The sequence below is a fragment of the Gorilla gorilla genome, chromosome 5 (assembly GCF_029281585.2).
Source record: "Gorilla gorilla gorilla isolate KB3781 chromosome 5, NHGRI_mGorGor1-v2.1_pri, whole genome shotgun sequence".
Taxonomy (NCBI): Eukaryota; Metazoa; Chordata; class Mammalia; order Primates; family Hominidae; genus Gorilla; species Gorilla gorilla.
The window spans coordinates 133,847,603-133,874,133 of record NC_073229.2 but is presented as its reverse complement, the minus strand read 5'-3'; the positions used below and the strand labels follow the sequence as shown (position 1 = coordinate 133,874,133).

The 26,531-nt window shown below is 40.0% G+C and overlaps 2 protein-coding genes across 5 annotated transcripts in view; one reads left to right on the top strand and one right to left on the bottom strand.

Moving 5' to 3' along the window:
* FIG4 (FIG4 phosphoinositide 5-phosphatase) overlaps positions 1–17,920 on the bottom strand; it is a 132,470-nt gene extending 114,550 nt beyond the window's left edge. Inside the window, exon 1 of one of the 3 annotated variants that reach the window (XM_004044513.5) lies at positions 17,629–17,920. In XM_004044513.5, the coding sequence (XP_004044561.2) occupies positions 17,629–17,694 (66 nt within the window). In that variant the 5' untranslated portion in view covers positions 17,695–17,920. The remainder of the gene's footprint in view (positions 1–17,628) is intronic. The other 2 variants (XM_055392091.2, XM_055392094.2) reach the window with 2 other exon arrangements.
* Positions 17,901–26,531, top strand: part of AK9 (adenylate kinase 9) — a 199,178-nt gene continuing 190,547 nt past the window's right edge. The window contains exon 1 of one of the 2 annotated variants that reach the window (XM_055392090.2): positions 17,901–17,983. Coding sequence is in view for 1 of the 2 variants with exons in the window: in XM_055392089.2 (XP_055248064.1) it covers positions 18,455–18,653 (199 nt within the window). In the remaining variant the exon portion in view is untranslated. Of the gene's footprint in view, positions 18,654–26,531 lie in introns of both variants that reach the window. The other variant, XM_055392089.2, reaches the window with a different exon arrangement.

The window sequence follows — 26,531 nt, the reverse complement described above, 5'->3', positions numbered from 1 at the left end:
ACACTACAGGGCTAAAGTAACCAAAACAGCATGGTACTGGTACAAAAACAGACACGCAGACCAATAGAACAGAATAGAGAACCCAGAAATAAGGCCACACATCTACAACTATCTAGTCTTTGACAAACCTTACTAAAACAAGCAATGGGGAAAGGATTCCCTATTCAATAAATGATCCTGGGAGAATTGGCTAGCCATATGCAGAAGATTGAAACTGGACCCCTTCCTTACACCACATACAAAAATTAACTCAAGATGGATTAATGTCTTAAATGTAAAACCCAGAAGTACAAAAACTCCGGAAGACAATATAGGCAATACCATTCAGGACATAGGCACACGCAAAGATTTCATGATGAAGATCCAAAAGCAATTGCAACAGAAGCAAAAAATGACAAATGGGATCTAATTAAACAAAAGAGCTTCTGCACAGCAAAAGAAACTATCAAGAGAGTAAACAGACAACTTAGAGAGAATAGGAGAAAATTTTTACTAACTATACATCTGACAAAGATCTAATATCCACCATCTGTGAGGGACTTAAACAAATTTACAAGAAAAAAAATCATTAAAAAATGGGCAAAGGACATGAACAGACACTTTTCTAAAGAAGACATACATGCAGCCAACAATCATATGAAAAAAAAAGCTCTGCATCACTGTTTATTAGAGAAATGCAAATCAAAACCACAATGAAAGCCCATCTCACACCAGTCAGAATGGCTATTACTAAAAAGTCAAAAAACAACAGATGCTGGAAAGGTTGCAGAGAAAAAGGAACACTTATACACTGTTAGCGGGAGTGTATATTAGTTGAACCATTGTAGAAGACAGTGTGGCAATTCCTCTAAGACCTAAAGACAGAAATATCATTCGGCCCAGCAATCCCATTACTGGGTATACACCCAAAGGAAGAGAAGTTGTTCTAGTATAAAGACACATGCACGTGTATGTTCACTGCAGTACTGTTCACAATAGCAAAGACATGGATTCAACCTAAATGCCCATCAGTGATAGACTGGATAAAGAAAATGTGGTACATATATACCATGGAATACTATGCAGCCATAAAAAGTCCTTTGCAGGAACATGGATGGAGCTGGAGGCCATTATCCTTGGCAAACGAATGCAAAAACAAAAAACCAAATACTGCATGTTTTCACTTACAAGTGGGATGAGAACACATGGACACACAGAGGGAGCAACAGACACTGGGGTCTTTTGGAGGGTGGGAGGAGGGAGAGGATCAGGAAAAATAACTAATGGGTAGTAGGCTTAATACCTGGGTGACAAAATAATCTGTATAACAAACCCCCATGACACAGGTTTACCTATGTGACAAACCTGCACATGTATCCCAAACTTAAAAGTAAAAAAAAAAAAAGAATACTGAGAATAAAATGAATAATCAAAATGTAGAAAAATATATTTAAATGAAAATGCTTTTAAGAAAAACTAAATGAAATGAATTATTCTAAAATTATATCTAAAAAATAAGTACTTCATTAGCAAAAATAAAGATATTTCGCTTCAAAAAGTCCTTTAAAAAGTGACACTTTTTAACATTGCAAAAATTGAGAAAACACTGCCATAATCAACTCACATTGTGCCATTTACTATTGGACATATAAGGTGTAGATACACAAAGCAAACAACAAACAAGTCTTTCGATATTAAAGGCCAAAATGAAGCATGTAGACCATAGGAAATCAGCGCAGGAAAGATTAATGTGGTTTACTATAGATGAGAAAAATGTCAGATGAGTTGGGTCTAGAATTGAACCTTGAAGAATAGGTAACACTTTAAAAGGTAAGAATTTACTGTATATTACAACATGAACACTTTGATATACTGTTTTAACTTTAAATCTGTAGAAATACATGGAATTTTTACTATTAAGTATATATATATATATGTGTATATATATATATATATATACACACACACATCAGTTTATAAAGGTCTGATTTACTGATAGGTTATGAAGAGCAAAACAATCTGTTAAAAATGATGGGTTAGCCTGACCTCAAGAGGAAAGCTAGTCAAGAAATTCAATCCCTCATCTCCTAGGAGAGGTACAGTCTAGATGACACTATGAGTTATAATGAGGTAGAAATAAAGCAATTATAATAAAAATTAGTAAACTAAGTTGGGACATCCAGTGACAGGATTTGATGTACTGGGGGTGCAGTTAGACAGACAGGCAAACAGGAAGAGAAAGGAAGTCAAAGAATCTCAGCCAGGCTTCAGCTAATTCCTGTCCCTGACACCCTACCCACCACTGAGAGGAGAGGGGGTAACCAATCTAACAACGTTCACCTAAGAAGAATGGTTTGTAAACTATACGTGCTTGTTAGCAGAAAAGGGAGCCCTTCTTGAGGACTTAAAAAATGGCTTCTAGGAGAGGAAATAGCAAGTGCAAAGAACTGAAAAGGGAAGAAGCTGGCATGTTTGTTACAGGCACAAGAATAAGCGAGAAAATGTTCGTTCACAAAGCACCTAACACAGTGACCACAGCAATCAGCACAAAAAAGACACTCAATAAGTGTTAGTTCCTTTTCTTTCCTTCACTTTGTAAGATGTCAGTGAGACTATGCCATTGTATTTGAGGAAAAAGACAAACGCCAGAGGAAAACAGAGAGTAGCCCAAAGGGAGGAAAGCATGTTCAGGACCAGAATGGACCCACAATGGGAGAATGCGCCAATCTGTTAGTAGTCAGTCTATGTCCTCGGGAGAGAAGAGCATGCAAATTGACAACCATGAATAGCATGCTATAACAGAGGCATGAACTAGATGCCATGAGAACACAGGAAGGGCACTTGACTTATCTGGGGATGGTCAGAGCAGGCTGGTGTTGTCCTGATTCTGAATTTGGCCTTGAGGAACCTCTAAGCAGGACTTTGGGCACTGAGCCAAGACAGGGCCAGTGAACCACCCATGTCCACCTGCACCAATCCCTACTCATCACCTGTTCTCCCCAAAGCACTTTTGTTTCTATCTAAATGTAGTACTTACTTCTGAAAGTCTTGTCTAAATTTGTTTGGGGCTTGTCTGCCCCCTACTATAAGCACCTCAGGAGACTGGGGCTAACTCCTTAACCTCTGTGGATTTTAATTCCCTAGTCTAGTAGCACAATATGGTGCTTCAGGCATTGGCTAAGTGTTAGGTGAAAGAACAACTATGTACCACAGAGTAATCATTTCATGTGCTGGGTAATTTTCTAAGACATTTACACTAACCCAGCTTTTCTGGGTAAGCACATAGAAAAATGGCTCTTTTAAGTCAACCACTCAGTAAGGAGGAACATCCTAGGTTTAAAAGAGGTAAAATCCCTAAATGAAATTCCCTAGAATTTTATTTTTTAATTTTAACTTCTATTTTAGGTTTGGGGGTATATGTGAAGGTTTGCTACATAGGTAAACTCGTGTCACAGGGGTTTGTTGTACAGAATTTTAATAAATCCTACGAAACCTAAAGATTAATTGCAATGGGATGATACTTTGGCAGTTTGTGATTTTAAAAACAGATATAAATCCTGACATGCTCATGGGCAAATGCATTATTGGACTTCGAAACACATACTTAGGAAGGCAGATCTGTACTTCCAATATCTAGATCCTTCCAAAGAATCCATGAATCAGAGGAGCCAAAGGCTAAAACCCACAGAATCTGGAAATAGATCAGAGTGGAGGGAAAGAAATGGGAAGCACTATAACTACCCGCATTCTCTCTCTTCTCAGTCTAAGAATCCTAAAAACGTTTTGTGCAGAGAATAGCGACCTCATGTGGAGCCAGTTATGTGGGAAAGAAAACCCCTGCTTTTCAGCGGGCCTACTGTAGACCGTGGAATCACTGCCTGCACTGCCCTCTGGTGGGCAGCTGACCATCCACTTTCACACCAATTTTTTAAGAGGTAACTTCCAGAAAGGCCTTGTTTCTACTCGTTCTTATTTCCTTCCTATTGAATATATCAACACTGTATATCCTCAGCCTTTGTTACATTTAATAGTATGTTTCAAAATGGACCTCAGCATTTTGGGGATTAAAAATTTCCCTAAAGTTTCCCTCCACTAAATTTTTCTCCACTGTCGATTTTTTTCCCAATTTTTAATTTAAAAAAATCTTCAAAGACAACAGAACAGTACAACGAACACCCATATACCCTTCATCTAGACTCACCAACTGTTAACATTTTGTTGCATTTGTTTTCTCCCTCCCCCTCTCCTGATAGACGCTTTCTTCCTCTGAACCTCTGGAAATGAGTTGCAGGTATCATAACACATAATCATAATATAATCAATACAATATATATGTACAATTTATATTCCAATTTTCCCCCATCTCCCTATAATACCCTCTATAGCTGGATTTGATAAAGCCAGAATCTAATCAAGGATCATGTATTACATATCTTTATGTAAAGTTATGTTACATCTTTTTAAATCTTTTAATCTAGAATAGTTTGTCAGGCTTTGTTTTTCATGACTTCCCCATTTTTAAAGAGCCTACTTTTTTTTTTTTTTTTTTTTTTGAGATGGAGTCTCACTCTGTCACCCAGGCTGGAGTGCAGTGGTGTGATCTTGGCTCACCAGAACCTCCACATCCTGGCTTCCCAGGTTCAAGCAATTCTCCTCCCTCAGCCTCCCAAGTAGCTGGGATTACAGACGTGCACCACGACACGTGGCTAATTTTTTTTGTTGTTGTTGTATTTTTAGTAGAGACAGGGTTTCGCCATGTTGGCCTGGCTGGTCTCGAACTCCTGACCTCAAATGATCCACCTGCCTTGGCCTCCCAAAGTGCTGGGATTACAGGCATGAGCCACCACGCCTGGCCCCAAGCCTACATTTTTTTTACATACATTTTCTTGGTGTTTCTATTGATGTCACTCATTGGACCACTGACTAGTAAATGCCTCATATGTGTCAGGCACTAGGCTCGATGCCTGAGGAAAAAGATAAACTGAAGATATATTTTGGATATATAACTTACTGGTAGATGGGATCAGGAAGGAGAGTAATAGATCCAATTACCTTTAAGCAGATAGCTAGATGATGGTGCCACTTACTGATGTCGAGATGACTGGAGAAGAAACAGGTTTGAAGGGAAACCAAGAGTTCTGTTCACAACATGCCCAGAGAGGCCAAGTGAGAACTCAGTGGGTAAAAGAGCTCAGTGGGTGCCATCAGCATGTATGCAGCATTTAAAGCCATAGGACTGGGTTAAACCTACTAGAGAGAGTAGGGAGAGTGACGAGAGCCCAAAAAAGCTAGCCTGAGGAACTCCATTATTTAGAGGCTGGATACGGAGAAGGAACCAGCTGAGAGATTGGGAGGAATGGCTGGTGAATGAGAAAACCCCAGCACGAGGTGGACTCGTCAAAGCAAAGAAAGATCATCTGGGAAAGGAGAAAGCAGTCACATCAGATGCTGCTGAGAAGTCAAGTCGATAAGAACAGAGCATCTGACGACAGGCGCTTGTGAGTGGCCCTTCTGTGGGCAGTCTCAGGGACAGAGACGGGGCAAGATCCACAACAGAGACGTCTGAGGTGCAAAACAGGTAGAATCCTGGATAAAGATGGAGGAGTGGACACCTCTGGTCCTCCCAAACATCTTACTAAAACCATAGTAAAGTTTTTTATGTTTGTTTTTAGGCTCAAGCCCCAAGAGCAAAAGGAGGAACAAAGAAGATAAAGGAGAAAAATAAAAACCATTTGAAACTGAAAAGCATGTGTAACAAAGCTGACTCCTAAACTGGCAATGGAAAAGTCAAGAAGCAATCCAATTTACACAATAGAACCTCCAAAAGGCTTGGGAATTTGAAGCCCCTGATACCTCTGTAGTGTCAGAAGAAGATAAAAAGAAGAGAGCACAAAAAGAAGTTAGCATAGCTTCTGAAAAGAAAAAAAAAAAGCAAGCTTCAAACTAAAGATCAAGAACAGAGTAGCATTAGAAGCTCTCAGCAACAATGCTGGAAGGTGGAAGAGAATGACATAAGGCCTTCAAAACTCTAAAGGAAAATTCATTCCAATCCTTAATTCAGTATTTATTTTATCAATCAAAGCTGAGGGTGGCATAGGACATTTTTAGATACTCATGGGCTTAAAAAAAAAAAAGAACTTCTATGAAGCCTTTCTCATGAAGTAATTAAAGGAAGTAAGTACTCTACCAAAACGAGGCCGTAATCAAGAAACAGGAAATGATGGGATCCAGGAAAACAGGGAAACTGTCATAGAGAGTATGATATAGGGTAACTGTGAAGGGAAACCCCAGAATGGCGGCTGTAGTGCAGGCCTTGGGAGCATCCAGTCTGGACTAAAGCCATTGCTTCAAGATGAAACCCAGAAGAATACTTAAGTGGTGTGAATGTGTTGAGGGATTTTTACATCTAGGGGAAAGTCAGGGTTCAATTTATCACAAATTTGTAGTAAGAACTAGGGATTGAAAGAAGACGGAAAAGTCATCTCAAGTATTGGCAGAGTCTGAAGAAGCAAAGGGCCCCTAGTTCAAATGGTAGGGAAAGGAGATAAATAAAATATCCAAGAAGAATAGGGAAGGAAAGGGAGCAGTAACTGGAGCACACAGGATTTCCATAGATCAGGCATGCCTCAGCCAGACTCCCTAAAGGCATATATACATGCAAGTAGGTGCCTACGAATCAACACCACTAGGGAAAAGGTTTGTGTATTTGTAGATATGCTGGGGCTTGGGATTTGGCAGGAGTTCAGGTGGAGAATTAGGATACCAAAGAAAAAAGCTACATTGAAATAATACCTGTTAAGATAGAAGATGAGCTAAGCTGGCTCTCTTCTGAAAGTTAAGTGTCATTGTTCAGGCAAAAGCTTACAATTTCAATATAGCTTTAATAGAGGTGACTTGGTATAAAGATGAGTATTTCTAAAATATATATGTGAAATCCAAATAGAATACAATAGGTAATCCATTTAACAGGAAATTCAGTATCTACTAACATTATCTTCTTTTATAATGACAGGCTAATTAATCACTCACTTTTCATCTGAGGGAAGAAAATCAGCCTTCTTGAAAGAAATTTTAGGTTGTATGACAGCTTCAGTTCATGTTAAACTTCACTTGAACTTTCAGATTAAATGTATTATTTGTAAAGAGCACCATGAACTTGCTTCTCCCAATCTAACAGTATTGCAAGCCTGCCTCCTCACTTAGTCCAGTAATCCCAGTAATTGGGTAATGCCGCCCAGAAGGGGGAAGTGAATCTCAAGAGAGGTCTGCAAGTCTATCCATTTGACCTTCAGGGCTTTACTCTGGGGAAGCTTCAAATCCTCTGTAGAAACAAATGTGAATGTCACCTCCAACCACACACTCTAAACCAGTTATTAATATAATCGTTATGTTTCTCTCTCTCACTTTATATACTTTGGTTTCCTTTTCCAATCCTTAGTCAGCTACACCCTATATTGCTCTCTCCCATTCCCTGATTACACAAATCAAGGCTAATTAAGAAAGATGCATTTCCTCACCATGTGGTTCTTGTTTTATTCTACTTTCTGTGATGGGGGTGGGAGGGAGCTTCCTTAAGTCCTTTTGGAACAAGGCAGGCAATAAATGCATACATATATGCTAACAATCTTGAACAAGTAAGAGCAAAAATTATCCTAACAACTTTGATCTCCCCGTCCCCTACAAAATAGACACATGCAGACCTAGTTCTGTTTAGCTACCAATTTTAACGTCAACTATTATGTGTTCATTTATTTGTTATGAAATGGTCACTTATTGTGATGCTAAGGTCCCTATGTCATCACATATTAAGCAAGGGCACCTTCTTGTAAAGGCAAACTGCAATTTCACCCAGGATAACTTCAGGTTGCTGAATCTCTGCTGGAAACTCCTAGTTGCACTGGGCTGTATGACTGTTAGTGCTGCGTTAGGCCTGGGCCACAGGGCATATTAGGGACCACAGACGAGTTACAAGAGCTAAGGAGCATATTGAAGGTGCTAGGTGCCAAAAAGAATAGGTTAGTTTGGGAAAGGGCCAACCCTCACAAGCTGGAACTACACTTCCTGCATGTCGTCTGCCAACACAGCTCCCCTTCCTCTCCAAATATTCCTCAAAATCCACCTCTATACACAGAGAACAATAACGACCTGAACTTCACCTCCAGAGCAAGTCTACCCAATTATATTTCTAAATGAAGGCTCAGGACAAGAGACAGCCCATCTTGTCCACTGGCTCTTTTGCTTCTTAATGTGTCTCCTAATTCCTTTATAACTAATTAAAGGTAGAGTGTCCCTTATCTGAAATGCTTGGAACCAGAAGTAAATCAGATTTTCTGTTTTCTTAGATTTTGAAAATATAATGAGCTATCCTGGGGATGGGACCCAATCTAAACATAAAATTCATTTATGTTTCATATACATCTTATAGACATAGCCTAAAGGTAGTTTTACACCATGTCTTAAATAATTTTGTGCATGAAACAAAGTTTGTGTACACTGAACCATCAGAAAGCAAAGACATCACTAGCTCAGCCACCCATGTGGACAATCCACAGTTGTTGGCATTACCACTTGTGGTGTCATGTCATGTCCAAAAAAATTTTGGATTTTGGAGCATTTCAGATTTCATATTTTCAGATTAGGGATACTCAACCTCTAATACACCCCCACCAACCAAAATAAGAATGCCCATTTCTTTCAAATACTTCCCAGCAATGGCTTTGGCAAATCTCTGCCATTCTAACAGGGGGAAAAAGGGAATCTATTTTCATTTTATTGCTTTAATTATTTGCAAGTTGAACATTTTTTCATATTCAAACTTCTTTTTAGTGAGCTATTTGTTGATATCCTTGTCCTTTTTATTGGGTGTTTTATTTTTCAAATTGATTTTATAAGATATTTTTGCATGTAAGGATATACTGCTTTATCTGTTGTTCAGGCTACTAAGACTTTCACCATCTGTCATTAATCTTTTGACTACTTTTAAATTTACATTGATAGTTTTAAATGTTTTATATTAGAAAAAAAATTAAGTCAATGGCATAAATTTCTATCTTATGAAGCTAGAGAAAGATAAGTTGATTGCTATGGTATACATGTCTGTGTCCTCCCAAACATTTAAAATTCGTATGTTGAAACCTAATCCTTAATGCAATAGTATTCAGAAGTGGGACTTTTTGGAAGTGATTCAGTCCTGAGAGCAGAGCCCTCCTGAATGGGGATAGTGCACTTATGAAAGAGGTTCAAGGAAGCCTTATTTGCTCCTTCCATTGTGTGTGGACACAGCAGGTCCTCACCAGACACTGGATCTGCCAGTGCCTTGATCTTGGACTTACCAGCCTCCAAACTGTGAAAATCGTAAGCCAACTAGTTGATGGGATTTTGTTACAGCAGCCTGAACGGAATAAGACACTGATTAATCCAAAATGCACATGAGAGGCCAGGCACGGTGGCTCACACCTGTAATCCCAGCACTTTGGGAGGCCAAGGCAGGCAAATCACTTGAAGTCAGGAGTTCGAGACCAGCCTAGCCAACATGGTGAAATTCTGTCTCTACCGAAAATTCAAAAAATTAGCCAGGCATGGTGGGGTGGGCCTGTAGTCCCAGTTACTTGGGAGGCTAAGGCAGGAGAATCACTTGAACCCAGGAGGCAGAGGCTGCAGTGAGCCGAGATCGAGCCACTGCACTCCAGCCTGGGCGACACAGCAAGACTCCGTCTCAAAAAAAAACAAAAAAAAACAAACAAAAAAAATGCGCATGAGGAAAAAAAATAAGCCTAGGAGCAGAAATTAATTAACCAGAAAATACACAATAGAGAAAATTAACCAAGTCAAAAGTTTATTCTTTCAAATCCCTAGCAAGATGAATCAAAGCAAAATCAAAGAGAACACAAAACACCAATGTCAGAAATAAAAGTGAAAATTTTACTACAAATCCTATAGACATCAAAAGGATTATAAGGGAATATTATGGGCAACTTAATGCCAATAAATTCAACAACTAAGATAAAATGAACAAATTCCTGGAAAAATATAATTTGTCAAAACTGATTCTAGGTCCACTGAAAATGTGTACAGCCCTATATCTGTTATGGAAAATGATTGATATCATTATCAAAATTCACCCCACAAAGGAACTCTATTCACAAATCTTTCACTGGTGAATCCTAGCAAACATTGAAAAATAGAAGCAATACCAATCATATAATCACTTTCAGAAAATGAACACTTTTTAACTCATTTTATGAAGCTAGAGTTATCCTGATATCAAAATCAGACAGATATTAAGAAAATGATAGACCAATATCCTGAATGTATTAATAAAAGCAAAGATTCTTAACAAAATATTAGCATATAGAATCTAGCAATATATAAAAACAGTAATAAATCATGATCAAGTAGGGTATACCTCCAAAATCCAAGGTTTAACATTTGAAAATGAATTAATGTAATTGGCCATAATATGCAAATAAAGAAAATGTCATGTGCAGATGTGAAAAAAAATTTGACAAAATTCAACATCCACTCACAATTTTTTTATAAAGTCTCATCAGACCAAAGCAAGAAATATTCCTCAATCTGAAAAAGGGTATCTAACCAATAGCTAACATCATACTCAATAGTGAAAGACCGAATACTTTCCCTCTAAGATAAAAAACAAGACAAGAATGTCTGTTCTGGTCACTTCTATTCAACTTTGTACTAGAGGTCCTGGCCAGGGCCATAGGTCAAGAGAAAGAAATAAATGGCATCAAGATGGGGAAGCAAAAAGTGTTCCTCTTTCTAGATTATACAATTTCAATTATCCCGAATTGGTCTACAGATTCCATGAAATTCAAATCACAATCCCAACAGGCTTTTTATTAGAAGTTGACAAGCCTATTGTAAAATTCATATGGAAACACAAAGGTTCTAGAATAGCCATAATAATTTGGGAAAAGAATAAAGTTGGAAAACTTCCTGATTTTAAGACTTACTATAAAACTACAATTATCAAGACAAGTTGATAATGACACTAAAAAATTAAAAAAAAAAAAAACAGGCCAGGCACAGTGGCTCAAGCCTGTAATCCCAGCACTTTGGGAGGCTGAGGCGGGCGGATCACGAGGTCAGAAGTCCGAGACCAGCCTGGCCAACATAGTGAAACCCCGTCTCTACTAAAAATACAAAAAATTAGCCAGATGTGGTGGTGTGCACCTGTAATCCCAGCTATCCGGGAGGCTAAGGCAGGAGAATCATGTGAACCCGGGAGGCGGAGGTTGCAGTGAGCCGAGATCGCGCCATTGCACTCCAGCCTGGGCGACAGTGCAAATCACCGTCTTAGAAAAAAAAAAAAAATTGATCAATGGAAAGAGTTTAAGAAAAGATCCATATTTATTCAGTCAACTAGTTTTTTCAAAGGATGCCAAAGAAATTCAATAAAGGATAGTCATTTTTACAAATGATATGGGACAATTGAGGTACAGACAAAAGTGAACTTTAATCTCTGCAGCCTCCAAGAACTCTTAATGATTCTTGTCTCTTGGTATTCATGTCCTTCGTATGGCCCCCTTCCATACTCAACAGGGCTAACCTGTGTAAGAATATTGTAGAAATGATAGAGTGTGACTTCTGAGGCTCAGTCACAAAAGACATTGCAGTTTCCTCCTTGTTTCTCTTGCATAACTCTCTCTCTGGATGAAGCAGGCTACCACATTGTAAGGACAGACACTCAAGGAGTCCTGTGGAAATGTCCATGATGCAAGAAGGCAAAGCTCCTTGTCAACAGTCAGCTCAACTTGTCAGGCACGTGAGTTAGCTATTTGGGAAGTAAATCTGCCATTTCTTTCAAGCCTTCAGATGACTGCAACCCAGTTGAATCTTGACTGCAACTTCATGAGACCCTGAGCCAGAATCACTCAGCTAAGTCACTCCCAAAATCCTGATCTACTGAATCATACATTTTTCCCTTTTTTTTTTTTTTTTTTTTTGAGACAGAGTCTCACTCTTTCACCCAGGCTGGAGTGCAGTGGCACAATCTCGGCTCACTGCAAGCTCCACCTCCCAGGTTCACACCATTCTCCTGCCTCAGCCTCCCGAGTAGCTGGGACTACAGGCGCCCACCACCATGCCCAGCTAATTTTTTGTATTTTTAGTAGAGACGGGGTTTCACTGTGTTAGCCAGGATGGTCTCAATCTCCTGACCTCATTTTTCCCTTTTTTAGGTAACATGTAATAATTGTACATATGAAACATAGAGTGATATTTTAATACATGCATACATTGTGTAATGATCAAATCAGGGTAATTAGCATATCCATCACCTCAAACATCTATAATTTCTTTGTGTTGGGATCACTCAAAATCCTTTCTTCTAGCTAAGTGAAAATCTATGATAAATTATTTACCTACAGTCAGCCTACAGTGCTATAAAACACTAGAGCTTATTCCTCTTTCCTACCCTTCCTACCCTCGAATAACCACAATTCTACTCTCTGCTTCTATAAGCTCAACATCGTTTTTTAGCGCCCACATATGAATGAGAACATTTATCTTTCTGTGCCTGCCTTATTTCATATAACATAATGTCCTCTAGACTCATCCATATTTGCTGTGAATGACAGAAATTCATTCTTTTTATGGCTGAATAGTATTCCATTGTGTGTATATATACCACATTTTTTAATCCATTCACCTGTCAATTCACATTTAGGCTGATTCCACATCTTAGCTATTTTGAATAGTGCTACAATAAACATGGAGGTGCTGATATGTCTTTGACATACTGATTTCCTTTCTTTTGAATATATAAGGGGACTTGATAAAGTTCATGGAAAATGTGTATTATAAAAAAGCTATGGATTTCAAAATTTTTTTGCACCAAAATAAACTGATACTAACTTGCTATAACATGTCTGAACAGGATCTAGTTTGAAGTACTAGGAAGGATAAGAGATCAGTTTGAAAACAGCCCGTCAGAGCAACATGAATTCTGCTAAAATTGAAACATGAACAAACGTCAAATCTATGGTAAAACTTGGGTGGAAGAATGGTGAAATCATTGATGCTTATTAAAAGTTTATGGGGACAATGCCCCAAAGAAATATGCAGTTTACAAATGAATAACTTTAAGAAGGGATGAGACAACGTTGAAGATGAAGCCCACAGCAGCAGACCACCCATGTAAATTTTTCAGGAAAAAAATTCACTTGTTTGTTCCCTGATTAAAGAGAACAGATGATTAACAGCAGAAATAAGAGCCAGCACCATAGACATCTCAATTGGTACAACTTACACAATTCTGCCTGAAAATTTAAAGTTGAGCAAACTTTCCACTTGATGGCTCCCAACGCTGTTTCACCCAGATCAGCTGCAGACAAGAGCAGAACCTTCTATAGAAATTTTAAACAAGTGAGATCAAGATCTTGAAGCATTTCTTCAAAGAACTGTATTAAACATGGCGTTACCAGTATGATCCTAAAGTCAAAGCACAATCAAAGCAATGGCTACCAACAGGTGGCAGTGGTCCAATTAAAGCAAAGCAGACGGGCCAAGAGGAAAGGTCATGGCAACATTGTGTGTGTGTGTGTGTATTCACTGCATTTTGCTCGTTGACTTTCTGGAAAGCTAAAGAACAGTATCTGCTTATTATGAGAGTGTTTTGAGAGAGTCAGCCAACACTTTAGCAGAAAAATACCCAGGAAGCTCCATCACAGAGTCCTTCTCCACCACAACAATGCTGCTGCTCATTCCTCTCATCAAACATGGGAATTCTGCAAGAGTTTCAATGGAAAATAATTAGGCATCTGCCTTACAGTTCCAATTTTGCTCCTTCTGACTTCTTTTTGTTTCCTCATCTTAAAAAAAATCCCTAAAGGGCACCCATTTTTCTTTAGTTAACAAAGTAAAAAAGACTGCACCAATATGGTTAAATTCCCAGGACCCTCGGTTCTTTGTGGATGAATTAAATGGCTGGTATCATTAGTTACAAAAATGTCTTGACCTTGACGGAAATTAGCTTGAGAAATAAAGTTTACATTTGTTATTTTTATCTTTTAATTCCATTTTCCCATGAACTTTTTTGAAATCCCCTCATATACACACCCAGTAGTGGGAATGCCGGATTTTTAGTTTTTTGAGGAACCTCCATACTGTTTTCTATAATGGCTATACTAATTTACATTACCACCAATACTATATAAGAATTCCCTTTCTCCATATCCTCACCAGCATTTGATAATTTTTGTCCTTTTGAAAATAGCCATTTTAACTGAGGTGACATGATATCTCACTGTGGTTTTAATTTGCATTTCCCTGATAATTAGTGACCTTGAGTAATTTTTCATATACCTGTTGGCCATTTGTATATCTTCTTTTGAGAAATGTCTACTCAGATCCTTGCCCATTTTTAATTGGATTATCTGGGGGTATTTGCTGTTGAGTTGTTGAATTCCTCGTATATTCTGGATATTAGTCCCTTCTTGGATGAAGAGTTTGCAAATATTTTCTCCATTCTATAGGTTGCCTCTTCACTCTGTTGATTGTTTCTTTTGCTGTGCAGAAGCTATTCAGCTTGATATAGTCCCATTTGTCTATTTTTGCGTTTGTTCCCTGTGCTTTTAAAGTCTTACTCATAAAATCGTTGCCTAGACCAATATCCTGAAGCATTTCCCCTATGTTTTCTTCTGGTAGTTTTACAGTTTTGGGTCTTGCACTTAAGCCTTTAATCCATTTTAAGTTGATCTGTGGATATGGCAAAAGAGAAGGGCCTTATTTCACTCTTCTGCACACGGATATCCAGTTTTCTCAACACCATTTATTGAAAAGACTGTCCTTTCCCCAGTATACATTCTTAGCACCTGCACCACACCTTATGCCTAGTGTTCCGTTATTGGAACGCTAAGCTTGTGGGAGTTATTTATATCCTACTGCTCAAGGTCATCGCAAAGGTCTGATTTTTCACACAAAAAAATTTGCAACCTCTGGCATAAATGGGTTAAGTAACTGCCTTAAATTATCTTTGCCTCATTTTTTTCTTTACTAAATAATATATATAGTAGTAGAATTAACAGCATGATCTCTTAGAGGTCTTATGAGGATTAAATAATAAAATATATGTAGAATATTTTGAGCTATTATCCTCATTATTACAACCTACTACAGTTTTTGTTTTTTTAATTCATAGCATTTATCTAGTTGCCTGTAATTTTATGCCTTTTTCTTATTTATTTATACTTTGAGCTTATTAGTAAAAACAAAACAAAACAAAACCTTTCTGCTTATATCTTTAACCAAAAAAAAAAAAAAAATTATTTAACAACAAAACCGAGACTCAGTGATTCAATGCAGCAGACATTTTCAAGGGTGGTTGCCCAGCCCCAACCATTTGCTGAAACAAAGAGGATCCTGATTCCACAGCTAAATCATTCCTGCCAGACCCCCGCTGGCCATGAATGATTTGTCCACTCAGGGGATGATAACCAATCATAGTTGAGTCAATCAGATTCTTTCTCCCAGCACCTACACTGTTTTTGGCAGTACTCTGAGAGGGTTCTCAAACCTGTTATCTCTTTCCTGCTTTTCCAGAAGCTGGATACCATGCAATGGCTCCCCTAGCATCCCTCTGATAAATTTACCTTTTGTCTCTAAGCTGGCCAGAGTTAGTTTCCATTACTTAGGCGGTTGAGAGGGGTCACAGCTGAGTTCTGGAACACACCTCTATTTCTTTGTGTTAGAGCTCCTTAATCCACATCTATTGAGAGACTACTGTTTGCAAGGCATGACCAGATATGTGCTGTGAGGATCAGCAAGGTTTTGACAGGAAAAGAGGGGGTGTGGCATTAAGAGAATAGAGAACAGCAGAAAAACACAGGGCAGATATAGGGAACTGAAAGCAATACAGCTTTACTGCAGAATAAGGCATATGAAGGCACACGGTTGATCCTCAATAAATGTTTCATTAATTGATATTAAATTAGATGTAAAACTAGATAGACAAGTTGAGGACAAATAATACATGGCTTTGAATGCCAAACTAAGGGATTCAGAGTTTACTTTCCTCAGAATTGGGACCACTGAAGATTTCTGAGCAGAAGAGCCCTATAATATGAATTGTGCTTTCTGAACACTAATATCTCACGCAGTCCTCATGAGTGATCAGCTTTTTAATGGGCTGAAATTTGTGTTTTATTTACGGCCAGATGCGGTGGCTCATGCCTGTAATCCCAACACTTTGGGAGGCTGAAGCCAGGAGTTTTAGACCAGCCTGGCCAACATGGAGAATCCCTGTCTTTTATTAAAAACACAAGAATTAGCTGGTCATGGTGTCACATTCCTGTAATCCTAGCTACTTGGGAGGCTGGGGTGCGAGAATTTCTTGAACCTGGGAAGCAGAGGTTGCAGTGAGTGAGCCGAGATAGCACCACTGCACTCCGGCCTGGGTGACAGAGCAAGACTCTGTCTCAAAGGGAAAAAAAAAAAAAAAAGTTATTTATGTTTCTAATGAGGGAAATTTAGCAGCATATTTTACAGAAAATAGGTTTCATTTCAATGACAAATGATACTTCTTTATGGCTCTCATTAGAGAACTGAAAATACTTGCAAATACAGTATATTTGATAATTTCATTTTCTGCTCTAGATCTAATCAAAGTTGTCAGCAAAATTAAGGTCAACAATTCTCTACTCATGTTAACCTGAGGGAGAGGTTATTGTGCTATTAGGACTATGTTATAACTGAGAAACTGTTAAATGCCTTCTCATACTCCTCTAATGGAGACAACCCAAGTTTCAGAGAAACAGTTTATAAAGCACTCTACAACACAGTGAAGAGCATTATGCAAATATCTGGCATATGCAATCTTGTTAGCATGAAATGGGTAATATTAAACACAGTCCCTAATATCACTGTGGCACCCCAATTTAGAAGAGCTATACTGTACCAACTTTGCTTTCCACCCACAGAAAGGACCAAGTATGAAGTTCTATAAACACCATTCCCCCTTAATTGAGGAACTGGTAATCGAAATACAAACTGATCTGCTTATTCACTATTTACATGGCCATTCAAAGTAATAAAATTTTAAAAGTAAATGTTATGTTGAAAAAAGTCAAGTGAAAAGCAAGATGTTATCCAAACAAATTAGCTGTCTTTAAACAAAGTAAGTTTTCCTTTCCTTTCAAATAAGAAAAAAAGAGAACCAAAAAGTTCAGCAATAGAAGTGTAATTCACATGAATCGCAGTGATGGTATACCATGGAATAGGAAAAAATAAGTTACGAGTCATAGTTCAAATTTTTTTCATACCCCTGCCTGTACTGTAACTTGTGAACTCTAGAACTTTAACAGACTTTCTGAAAGCTGAAAAGAATCCAGTAACTCGTACAGAGAACCTCATGAACAGTTCCTAAGGTACCACAAGCACCTGTTTCCAGCGTGTTCCAGCCATGGCTTGTAAGTGGACCTGCAAATGCTGCAATGTCCAGGGTACCAAAATAGGGGAAAGGCGCCCAGGCACAGCTCAAGGGAGCTAGCTTACCCCAAGGCTGTGTTTGACAGGGATTTGGGAACTGGAGAGGAAGGAGGAGGAGGCAGAGTACAGCCTCTGTCCTACGGCCCCACACCCACCGGCAGACATCCATCCTCCGGCCTGCGCCCCGCCGCAAGGGGTACTCACAGCTCTAGTCTCATACAGAACCAGCTTCTGGACCGAGCTGATGATGGGCGCGGCGGCCGTGGGCATGGCGGCGGCAAATGGGGGCCCCACAACAGGGCACGAGCCGCCGGACCGCCCCAGGAGACTCGGCGAGAAAACCCCTCAGGCCCTGGACATCAAGTCCAGCCGGGAACAACACCCATTAGGCACTAAACCTGTAGATGATCAGGTGTTTCCGGATCCCTGCGCCCCGCCTCCAGGCAAGCCCCGCCCCTCACGGCGGGAGCGGGGCTGGAGGACGTATCATAGAGAGGTCGGGTAGAGGCTCCCGGGACCTGCGTGCTGCCGAGAGAGGAAGCGAAGGGCACCATCTTTGGTAAGGACTGGAGGAAAACATGGGCGGAGAAAAAGTCGACGGATTAATTGAGTCTATTTATCTCCTCCCTCTCTTTGGAAAAAAGCGGAAGGTTTGGGATTGGGTACCTTCTTTTGAAAAGGGTTCTCCGAGTTGCAGGATAGATCCTTGTGTTTTCCCTGCCTGCTGCGGCCCATTTTCCTGGAAGCCGGCCCTCTGACGGTCCTTCACTGAGTGTCAGTTTTCACCTCACTTCTAATCCATGTAGTACCTACGCTGTGTGGCCCAAGAAATTGTTTTAAAATCACCTAAAGCTGGAAAGTGTGGCTTTGCCACACGTTTATGCCTGAGGCTAGCCACTTGAAGTTGTCGACAGAGACTAGCGCAGTGTGGCGGAGCCGCGCTTGAAAGGAGGTTTCTTCATGTGTGCGACATAAATGGGCATGCGCGTACCCTCTCTTCCATAGTTGTGAAAATGAGTGTATTATAATTATGAATGCCAAATTAGGTACAAAAGTGACTATTTCGAATTGGAAAAGAAATGACAAAGAACTACAGCCCCGCCTCCCGAGGCCCCGCCCCCCCAAGCAGCAGGTGCGCGGCGGCCAGAGGTCTCCCGGGCAACCGCCCGACAGCCCCGCGGAGTCCCTGGAGGCAGTTGCTTCCCTGAGGAGGGTCCGGCTGCGGCCAGGTAAGGAGCCTTCCGGCGGCCCGCTGGGTCGTGGTCCGCCCTGGAGGCATCTTGGTATCTGTTGCACGGAACCCCGCCTCCTGCAGGGACCCCAAGACCAGCTTCTTTTCTTGCAAAACGGTCTCTTTGTAAATCCACTTTTTAAAACCACGTCTCCTTTCAACGACTGAAGTATTTATTCCACAAATATTTACTGAACACCTACTGCAAGAGTATAAGATGTAGGGGAGAGGCAGCTATCCTATCTTAGGCGGCAATTCTAGGTTTCCCAGGAAACCTCTAAACCTCAGAAACCTCTGCTAGAGGGCTTCTCAACTGCTAAGTGTAAGGAAACTTTAAAAAAAAATTATAGAATTATAGCATACCCAGATAACATTCATGTAATACCAAAGATCATATTGTAAATTAAAATTTGAGAAATTACAAAAATTTTAAAGAAATACTTAAGTCTATGTTATTTTGCGCTTCTTTCCCCCTGTAGTTTGGTACTCCTTCTATCAAGAACTAGAAAGATGGCCGTGTCCGTTCTGGCATTTTGGACTTGGATCTTTTAACTGGGAAAAATAGTTAGCTGTGTTCTGTTTCATAATGAAACCAACTCTTCTGAATATTAGTTAAATGTTTGCACAGTGTTTTTATCTAGGATAGCAACTCTTAAAATACCTGAAGGATTCTAGTTTTCAATGATTATAGTTTAGCACTTCCATTTTAACTTTATCTTAGTTTCTTTCACCCGGAATCAGATCCTAAGACAAAACTTTGAGGGCAGGTTGTTTATATGAGACGTAATCCCAGGAAACAGCAGCAGGGAGGAGAAGAAAACTAATAAAGGAAATATTACCAAAGAAATTTCTTTGTGGGCTGAATTCACTAGGGAATACTGGGAGGCATGTCTCAGTTATCCCCTCTTGAGGGGCAAGGAAGCTGGAGTATTTATTCGCCAACTTCCATCAGTTATTGGATGAAGCCTGATAGGGCAGAACATTGATGCCCTAGAACTTCCAGTCTACCCTGTGTTCAGGGAGAGTAGGTTCTGGCAGCCAGAGAAAGCCCTTAGGCAAAAAGTCGCACATGCTAACATTTTGGAAGTTGGGCTGGTCGTGCATAGAAAAGGTGTATGTCAAGTGGATATGGGGAAGGCACTAATAGCAGCTGCTACATTCCACCCTTTGCAGCACTCGTATCCATTCTTCCACCACATCAAGTTCACACCATGCCACCCTAATTCTTTAAGGTAGTGGCTAGTCTCAATTTTTAAAAGAAAAGGACTTACAAAAAAAAAGATTAATGGGACAAGCTGCAGAATCCACTACTGCAATTAATCTGAGGTCTGTAATTGATCATCTCCTTCCTCTAACATCATTCTAGATTTTCCTTACTCTTGGCCAACACTTCTGCTGGTCTGTGTTTGGCCAGTAGGATAACAAGCTTTCATCCCTGAGGAGCATAAGCCCTTGGTTACTGTGTCATTGTAAGGTTTTGGTTGCTGCAATTACCCATTCACTGGACATGAAAGCATCAAGAGCTGTCTCAAAGAATCCCCTGAGTTCAAGAAATGCATCCCCTATCCCACTTATCTAGCAGTTTATGGCCATACCACCCTGAGCACCCCCAATCTCATCCAATCACATAGCAGCAACCCTATCTCCATCTGCCAGTGCAATAACTCCTTATGAGCTTTTGGAATCAAAAATGACCAGGTGGCAGCAGTAGTTTTAAGATTTAATGAAACCTTTACTGGGTCCCCTGATAGAACCATCTCTCCCCTCCACCAGACCCAGGACCTCTTGTCCAGAAGTGAGGTGCAAATTTCCCAAGTCAATCACTGAGAGTATTAGTGAGAGGGGTCACTCCTACTTCCGGCCCTTGATTCAAAGCATGTTCCTCATCTTGAAGTACATTGTCTCAATCCCACACAATCCCAAGCTAGCGCCTTAGCTGTGGCTTTAAGAGACCATTCCAACATTCTGTCAAACCAGTAGCTTCTAGGTAAAGTGGTATTGTAAAAAGGGTCCTCTGATCCAAGGCAATAGTATATGAGATCTCATGAAGATAAATGAGACATACTCTAAACCTTTAGGTAGTGGTGCTGGCCAAGGCACTGCAGGTAGGAAAAACAAGCCCATATTAGGAGCATTTGTCACTTGCCCCTTTAAAGGTGAAGGGGTCCTGTGTAATCAATTCGTCACTGAATGAATGTTTTGTCTCCTAAAGGGGTTGTACCATATTGAGGGCTCAATATGAACAGGTCTCAATTTGTAATCAATTTGTCACTGAATGAATGTTTTGTCTCCTAAAGGGGTTGTACCATATTGAGGGCTCAATATGAACAGGTCTCAATTTGTAATCAATTTGTCACTGAATGAATGTTTTGTCTCCTAAAGGGGTTGTACCATATTGAGGGCTCAATATGAACAGGTCTCAATTTGTAATCAATTTGTCACTGAATGAATGTTTTGTCTCCTAAAGGGGTTGTACCGTATTGAGGGCTTAATATGAACAGGTCTCTGCCATGAACAGGTAGAACATTCAGCAGCAGTAGTGTAGCTAAACCAGCCTGGTGAAAGGAGGCCTTGATATGAGCCCATGCCTATCCTTCATCACCTTCATCCCTGCCACCATGCCTACTTCATTTACAAACCCATTATGCAAGCATTGAGGTGACCAGAAGCAAAGATTGGCTCATGTCTACTGGATAAATTATCCTGTCCACCTGGTTTTTTCAGTGCCTCTTCTGAGGTGGATGCTTTCTGAGATACAAATATCTATGTATTTTACATCCACTTACATTAGTTTTCTATGCTGCATAGCAAATTACTGCAAATTTAGCAGCTTAAAACAACACACATTTGTGATCGCACAGTTTCCATGGCCAGGAGCCCTGGCATCACTCACCTGGGTCCTCTGCTCAGGGTTTCACAAGGCTGCAATCTGGTGTTGGCTGAGATGTGCTTCCATCTGGAGACTTGACTAGGGAGGAATCCACTCCCAAGCTGATTCACATTGTTGGCAAGCATCATCGTTTTGTGGTTGTAGGACTGAGGTCACTGTTTTCTTACCAGCTGTTGGCAGGGGCTGCACTCACATGCCACCCACTCTTCCTCATCACGTGGTCCTCTCACAACATGGCAGCTTACTTCTTCCAAGCCAACAGAAAGTCTCCCTCCAGTCTCCTAAAGTGGAGTCTTATACCATGTAGCATATTCATGAGACAGACATTCTGTCACCTTTGCTATATTTAGAAGCAAGTTACAGACCCCACTCCCACTCAAAGGAAGAGGATTATGCAAGGGTGTGACTCACTGGAGGTCAGATTAGGGTGTGTTTGCTACACCACCCTCATAGGCCCAATCACATGCTTCTTCCCCAGAACTCTTTTTCTCTTACCTTCTGATCTTGCACCTTCTAGGCCCTTGATGAAACCAATCCGCATTGTCCTCCAAATTGAGGGCCTAGGAATACTGCTTAAAGCTCTGCCTGCCAGGAAGATTTCCCCTAATCACCATTTTTCAGGGCTACTTGTGAGAGGAACTAATGTCTGGAAGCATTACATTTACAGCTTTTACCAGTATATTGTGATTCATCCATGAATTTTGTTTTCATTTTCTGTCAGCTCTTCTTAGGGAATTCCACATGAGGTGTGAGCTGAAAGAGACATTGGTGCATGAGACAGGTGACATGGGCATCTGGGCTGCTTATTTATGAAATTTATTTGTGCCCTGAAGACCTGTTTCAGCCTGATCCCATTGTTCCATTTTTATCATTTAATGGGTTGCTGCAGTGCCTGCCTGACTTTAGGACTTGACTTGTCTGACATAACCAGCTCATAGTGGATACTTCCAGTTGCATAGTCACTTGATATCCCATGACCAGGCATTCATTCTCTACTAGAGCCCAAGAGCATGCCAAGAGCTGTTTTTTGAATGGGGAATTGTTCTCTGCTGCAGACAGCAAGGATCTACAGAGAGAGGCTCCTGTTGTGGCTTTCCTAAGACTCCAGAAGGTATCCTTACATACCACAGCATTGTGGGACCTTTAGTATTGTGGGATCTAACCAGATGTATGGCCCAGGAAGCAAAGCCTCTGGTACTACAACCTAAAACTACAGAGCTCTTTCTTGCTGTGTGCCCCACTCAAAAATGACAGCTTTCCATGTCACCCACTAAATGGGTCAAAACAGTATTCTTTAGTGCGCTTCATGCTCTCTTTGAAAACTAAAGAGGCCTACAAAATACTGTGCCTCTTTTTTAGAGGTTGAAGGTACAAGGTACAGTAACTCATCCTTTACCTTGGACAGAATGTCCCAGACCACTGGCCTTTTAAAACTTTACCAAAGTAATAAGACCTTCAAACTTTGTAGGTTTATCTCTCACTTTATACTTACTGCTCATGTGTCTTTATAAGGGGATCCGGGACACTTGCAACTTCCTGCTCACTAGGTCTGATATTGTCAATATTGTGGATCAAGACCCCTTTATACTATATTGTCTCAAACAGCAGGAGAGTCCTTGGGTAAGACTGGATGTTCACTGTCACTGCTCTAAGTGAATACAAATTGCTTCCGATCCTCTTTCTTGATAGGGATTGAAAAGGATGCACACATTGCCAGATCATCAGCTGCATAAAAAATACAAGAGACTGTGTCTATCTAGTAAAGATCCCATCTGCACAGCAGTTGCAACTGAGGCTACCAGCTTGTTAAATTTGCAGAAGTCTACCCTCATCTGTTGTGCTCTGTCTAGCTTCTACAAAAGCAAGACTGGAGAAATAAGCAGGATTGTACATCTTTTAAATTGTGGTTGGTATCACTCTTCATTCAGAATGATTTACTCTTCGTTATCTTGCCCAGGGGTGGAGGACCCAGTATGCAATGTCATGAGCTTCCACTTGGCCTTTTCTTTTTCTTTTTTTATTATTATATTTTAAGTTCTGGGGTACATGTGCAGAACGTGCAGTTTTGTTACATAGGTATACATATGCCATGGTGGTTTGCTGCACCCATCAACCCGTCACCTACGTTAGGTATTTCTCCTAGTGTTATCCCTCCCATAGCCCTCCACCCCCGAAAGGCCCCAGTGTGTGATGTTCCCCTCCCTACGTCCATGTGTTCTCATTTTTCAACTCCCACTTATGAGTGAGAACATGCAGTGTTTGGTTTTCTGTTCTTGTGATAGTTTGCTGAGAATGATGGTTTCCAGCTTCATCCATGTCCCTGCAAAGGATGTGAATTCATCATTTTTTATGGCTGCATAGTATTCCATGGTGTGTATATGCCACATTTTCTTTATCCAATCTATTATTGATGGACATTTAGGTTGGCTCCAAGTCTTTTCTGTAGTAAATAGTGCTGCAGTAAACATATGTGTGCATGTGTCTTTATAGTAGAATGATTTCTAATCCTTTGGGTATATACCCAGTAATGAGATTACTGGGTCAAATGGTATTTCTGGTTCTAGATCCTTGAGGAATCGCCACACTGTCTTCCACAATGGTTGAACTAATTTACACTCCTACCAACAGTGTAAAAGCGTCTCTATTTCTCCACATCCTCTCCAGCATCTGTTGTTTCCTGACTTTTTAATGATCGCCATTCTAACTGCTGTGAGATGGTATCTCGTTGTGGTTTTGCGTTTCTCCAATGACCAGTGATGATGAGCATTTTTTCCATATGTCTGTTGGCTGCATAAATGTCTTCTTTTGAGAAGTGTCTGTTCATATCCTTTGCCTACTTTTTGATGGGGTTGTTTGTTTTTTTTTCTTGTAAGTTTGTTTAAGTTCTTTGTAGATTCTGGATATTAGCCCTTTGTGAGATGGATAGATCGCAACAATTTTCTCCCATTCTGTAGGTTGCCTGTTCACTCTGATGGTAGTTTCTTTTGCTGTGCAGAACCTCTTTAATTTAATTAGATCCCATTTGTCAATTTTGGCTTTTGTTGCCATTGCTTTTGGTATTTTAGTCATGAAGTCTTTGCCCATGCCTATGTCCTTAATGGTATTGTGCAGGTTTTCTTCTAGGATTTTTATGGTCCTGGGTCTTATGTTTAAGTCTTTCATCCATCTTGAGTTAATTTTTGTATCAAGTGTAAGGAAGGGGTCCAATTTCAGTTTTCTCCATTTGACTAGCCAGCTTTCCCAACACCATTTTTTAAATAGGGAATCTTTTCCCCATTGCTTTTTGTGTCAGGTTTGTCAAAGATCAGATGGTTGTAGATGTGTGGTGTTATTTCTGAGGCCTCTGTTCTGTTCCATTGGTCTATGTATCTGTTTTGGTACCAGTATCATGCTGTTTTAGTTACTGTAGCCTTGTAGTATAGTTTGAAGTCAGGTAGCGTGATGCCTCCAGCTTTGTTCTTATTGCTTAGGATTGTCTTGGCTATGAGAGCTCTTTTTTGGTTCCGCATGAAGTTTAAAGTAGTTTTTCCCAATTCCATGAAGAAAGTCAGTGGTAGCTTGATGGGGATAGCATTGAATCTATAAATTACTTTGGGCAGTATGGCCATTTTCACAATATGATTCTTCCTATCCATGAGCATGGAATGTTTTTCCATTTGTTTGTGTCCTCTCCTATTTCCTTGAGCAGTGGTTTGTAATTCTCCTTGAAGAAGTCCTTCACATTTCTTGTAAGTTGTATTCCTAGGTATTTTATTCTCTTTGTAGCAATTGTGAATGGGAGTTCACTCATAATTTGGCCCTCTGTTTGTTTGTTATTGGTGTACAGGAATGCTTGTGATTTTTGCACATTGATTTTGTATCCTGAGACTTTGCTGAAGTTGCTTATCAGCTTAAGGAGATTTTGGGCTGAGACAATGGGGTTTTCTAAATATACAATCATGTCCTCTGCAAACAGAGACAATTTGACTTCCTCTCTCCCTATTTGAATACCCTTTATTTCTTTCTCTTGCCTGATTGCCTTGGCCAGAACTTCCAATACTATGTTGAATAGGAGTGGTGAGAGTGGGCATCCTTGTTTTGTGCCAGTTTTCAAAGAAAATGCTTCCAGTTTTTGCCCATTCAATATGATATTGGCTGTGGGCTTGTCATAAATAGCTCTTGTTATTTTGAGATACATTCCATTGATACCTAGTTTATTCAGAGTTTTTAGCGTGAATGAGGTGTTCAATTTTGTTGAAGGCATTTTCTGCATCTATTGAGATAATCATGTGGTTTTTGTCATTGGTTCTATTTATGTGATGGATTACATCTATTGATTTGCGTATGTTGAACCAGCCTTGCATCCCAGGGATAAAGCTGACTTGATTGTGGTGGATAAGCTTTTTGATGTGCTGCTGCATTCAGTTTGCCAGCATTTTATTGAGGATTTTTGCATTGATGTTCATCAGGGATATTGGCCTGAAATTTTCTTTTTTTGTTGTGTCTCTCCCAGGTTTTGGTATCAGGATGATGCTGGCTTCACAAAATGAGTTAGCGAGAATTCCCTCTTTTTCTATTGATTGGAATAGTTTCAGAAGGAATGGTACCAGCTCCTCTTTGTACCTCTGGTAGAATTCGGCTGTGAATCCGTCTAGTCCTGGACTCTTTTTGGTTGGTAGGCTATTAATCACTGCCTCAATTTCAGAGCTTGTTATTGGTTTATTCAGGGATTCGACTTTTCCTGGTTTAGACTTGGGAGGGTGTATGTGTCCAGGTATTTATCCATTTCTTCTAAATTTTCTAGTTTATTTGCTAAGAGGTGTTTATGGTATTCTCTGATGGTAGTTTGTATTTCTGTGGGATCAGTGGTGATATCCCCTATATCATTTTTTATTGCATCTATTTGATTCTTCTGTCTTTTATTCTTTATTAGTCTGGCTAGTGGTCTATATATTTTGTTGATCTTTTCAAAAAACCAGCTCCTGGATTCATTGATTTTTTTTTTTT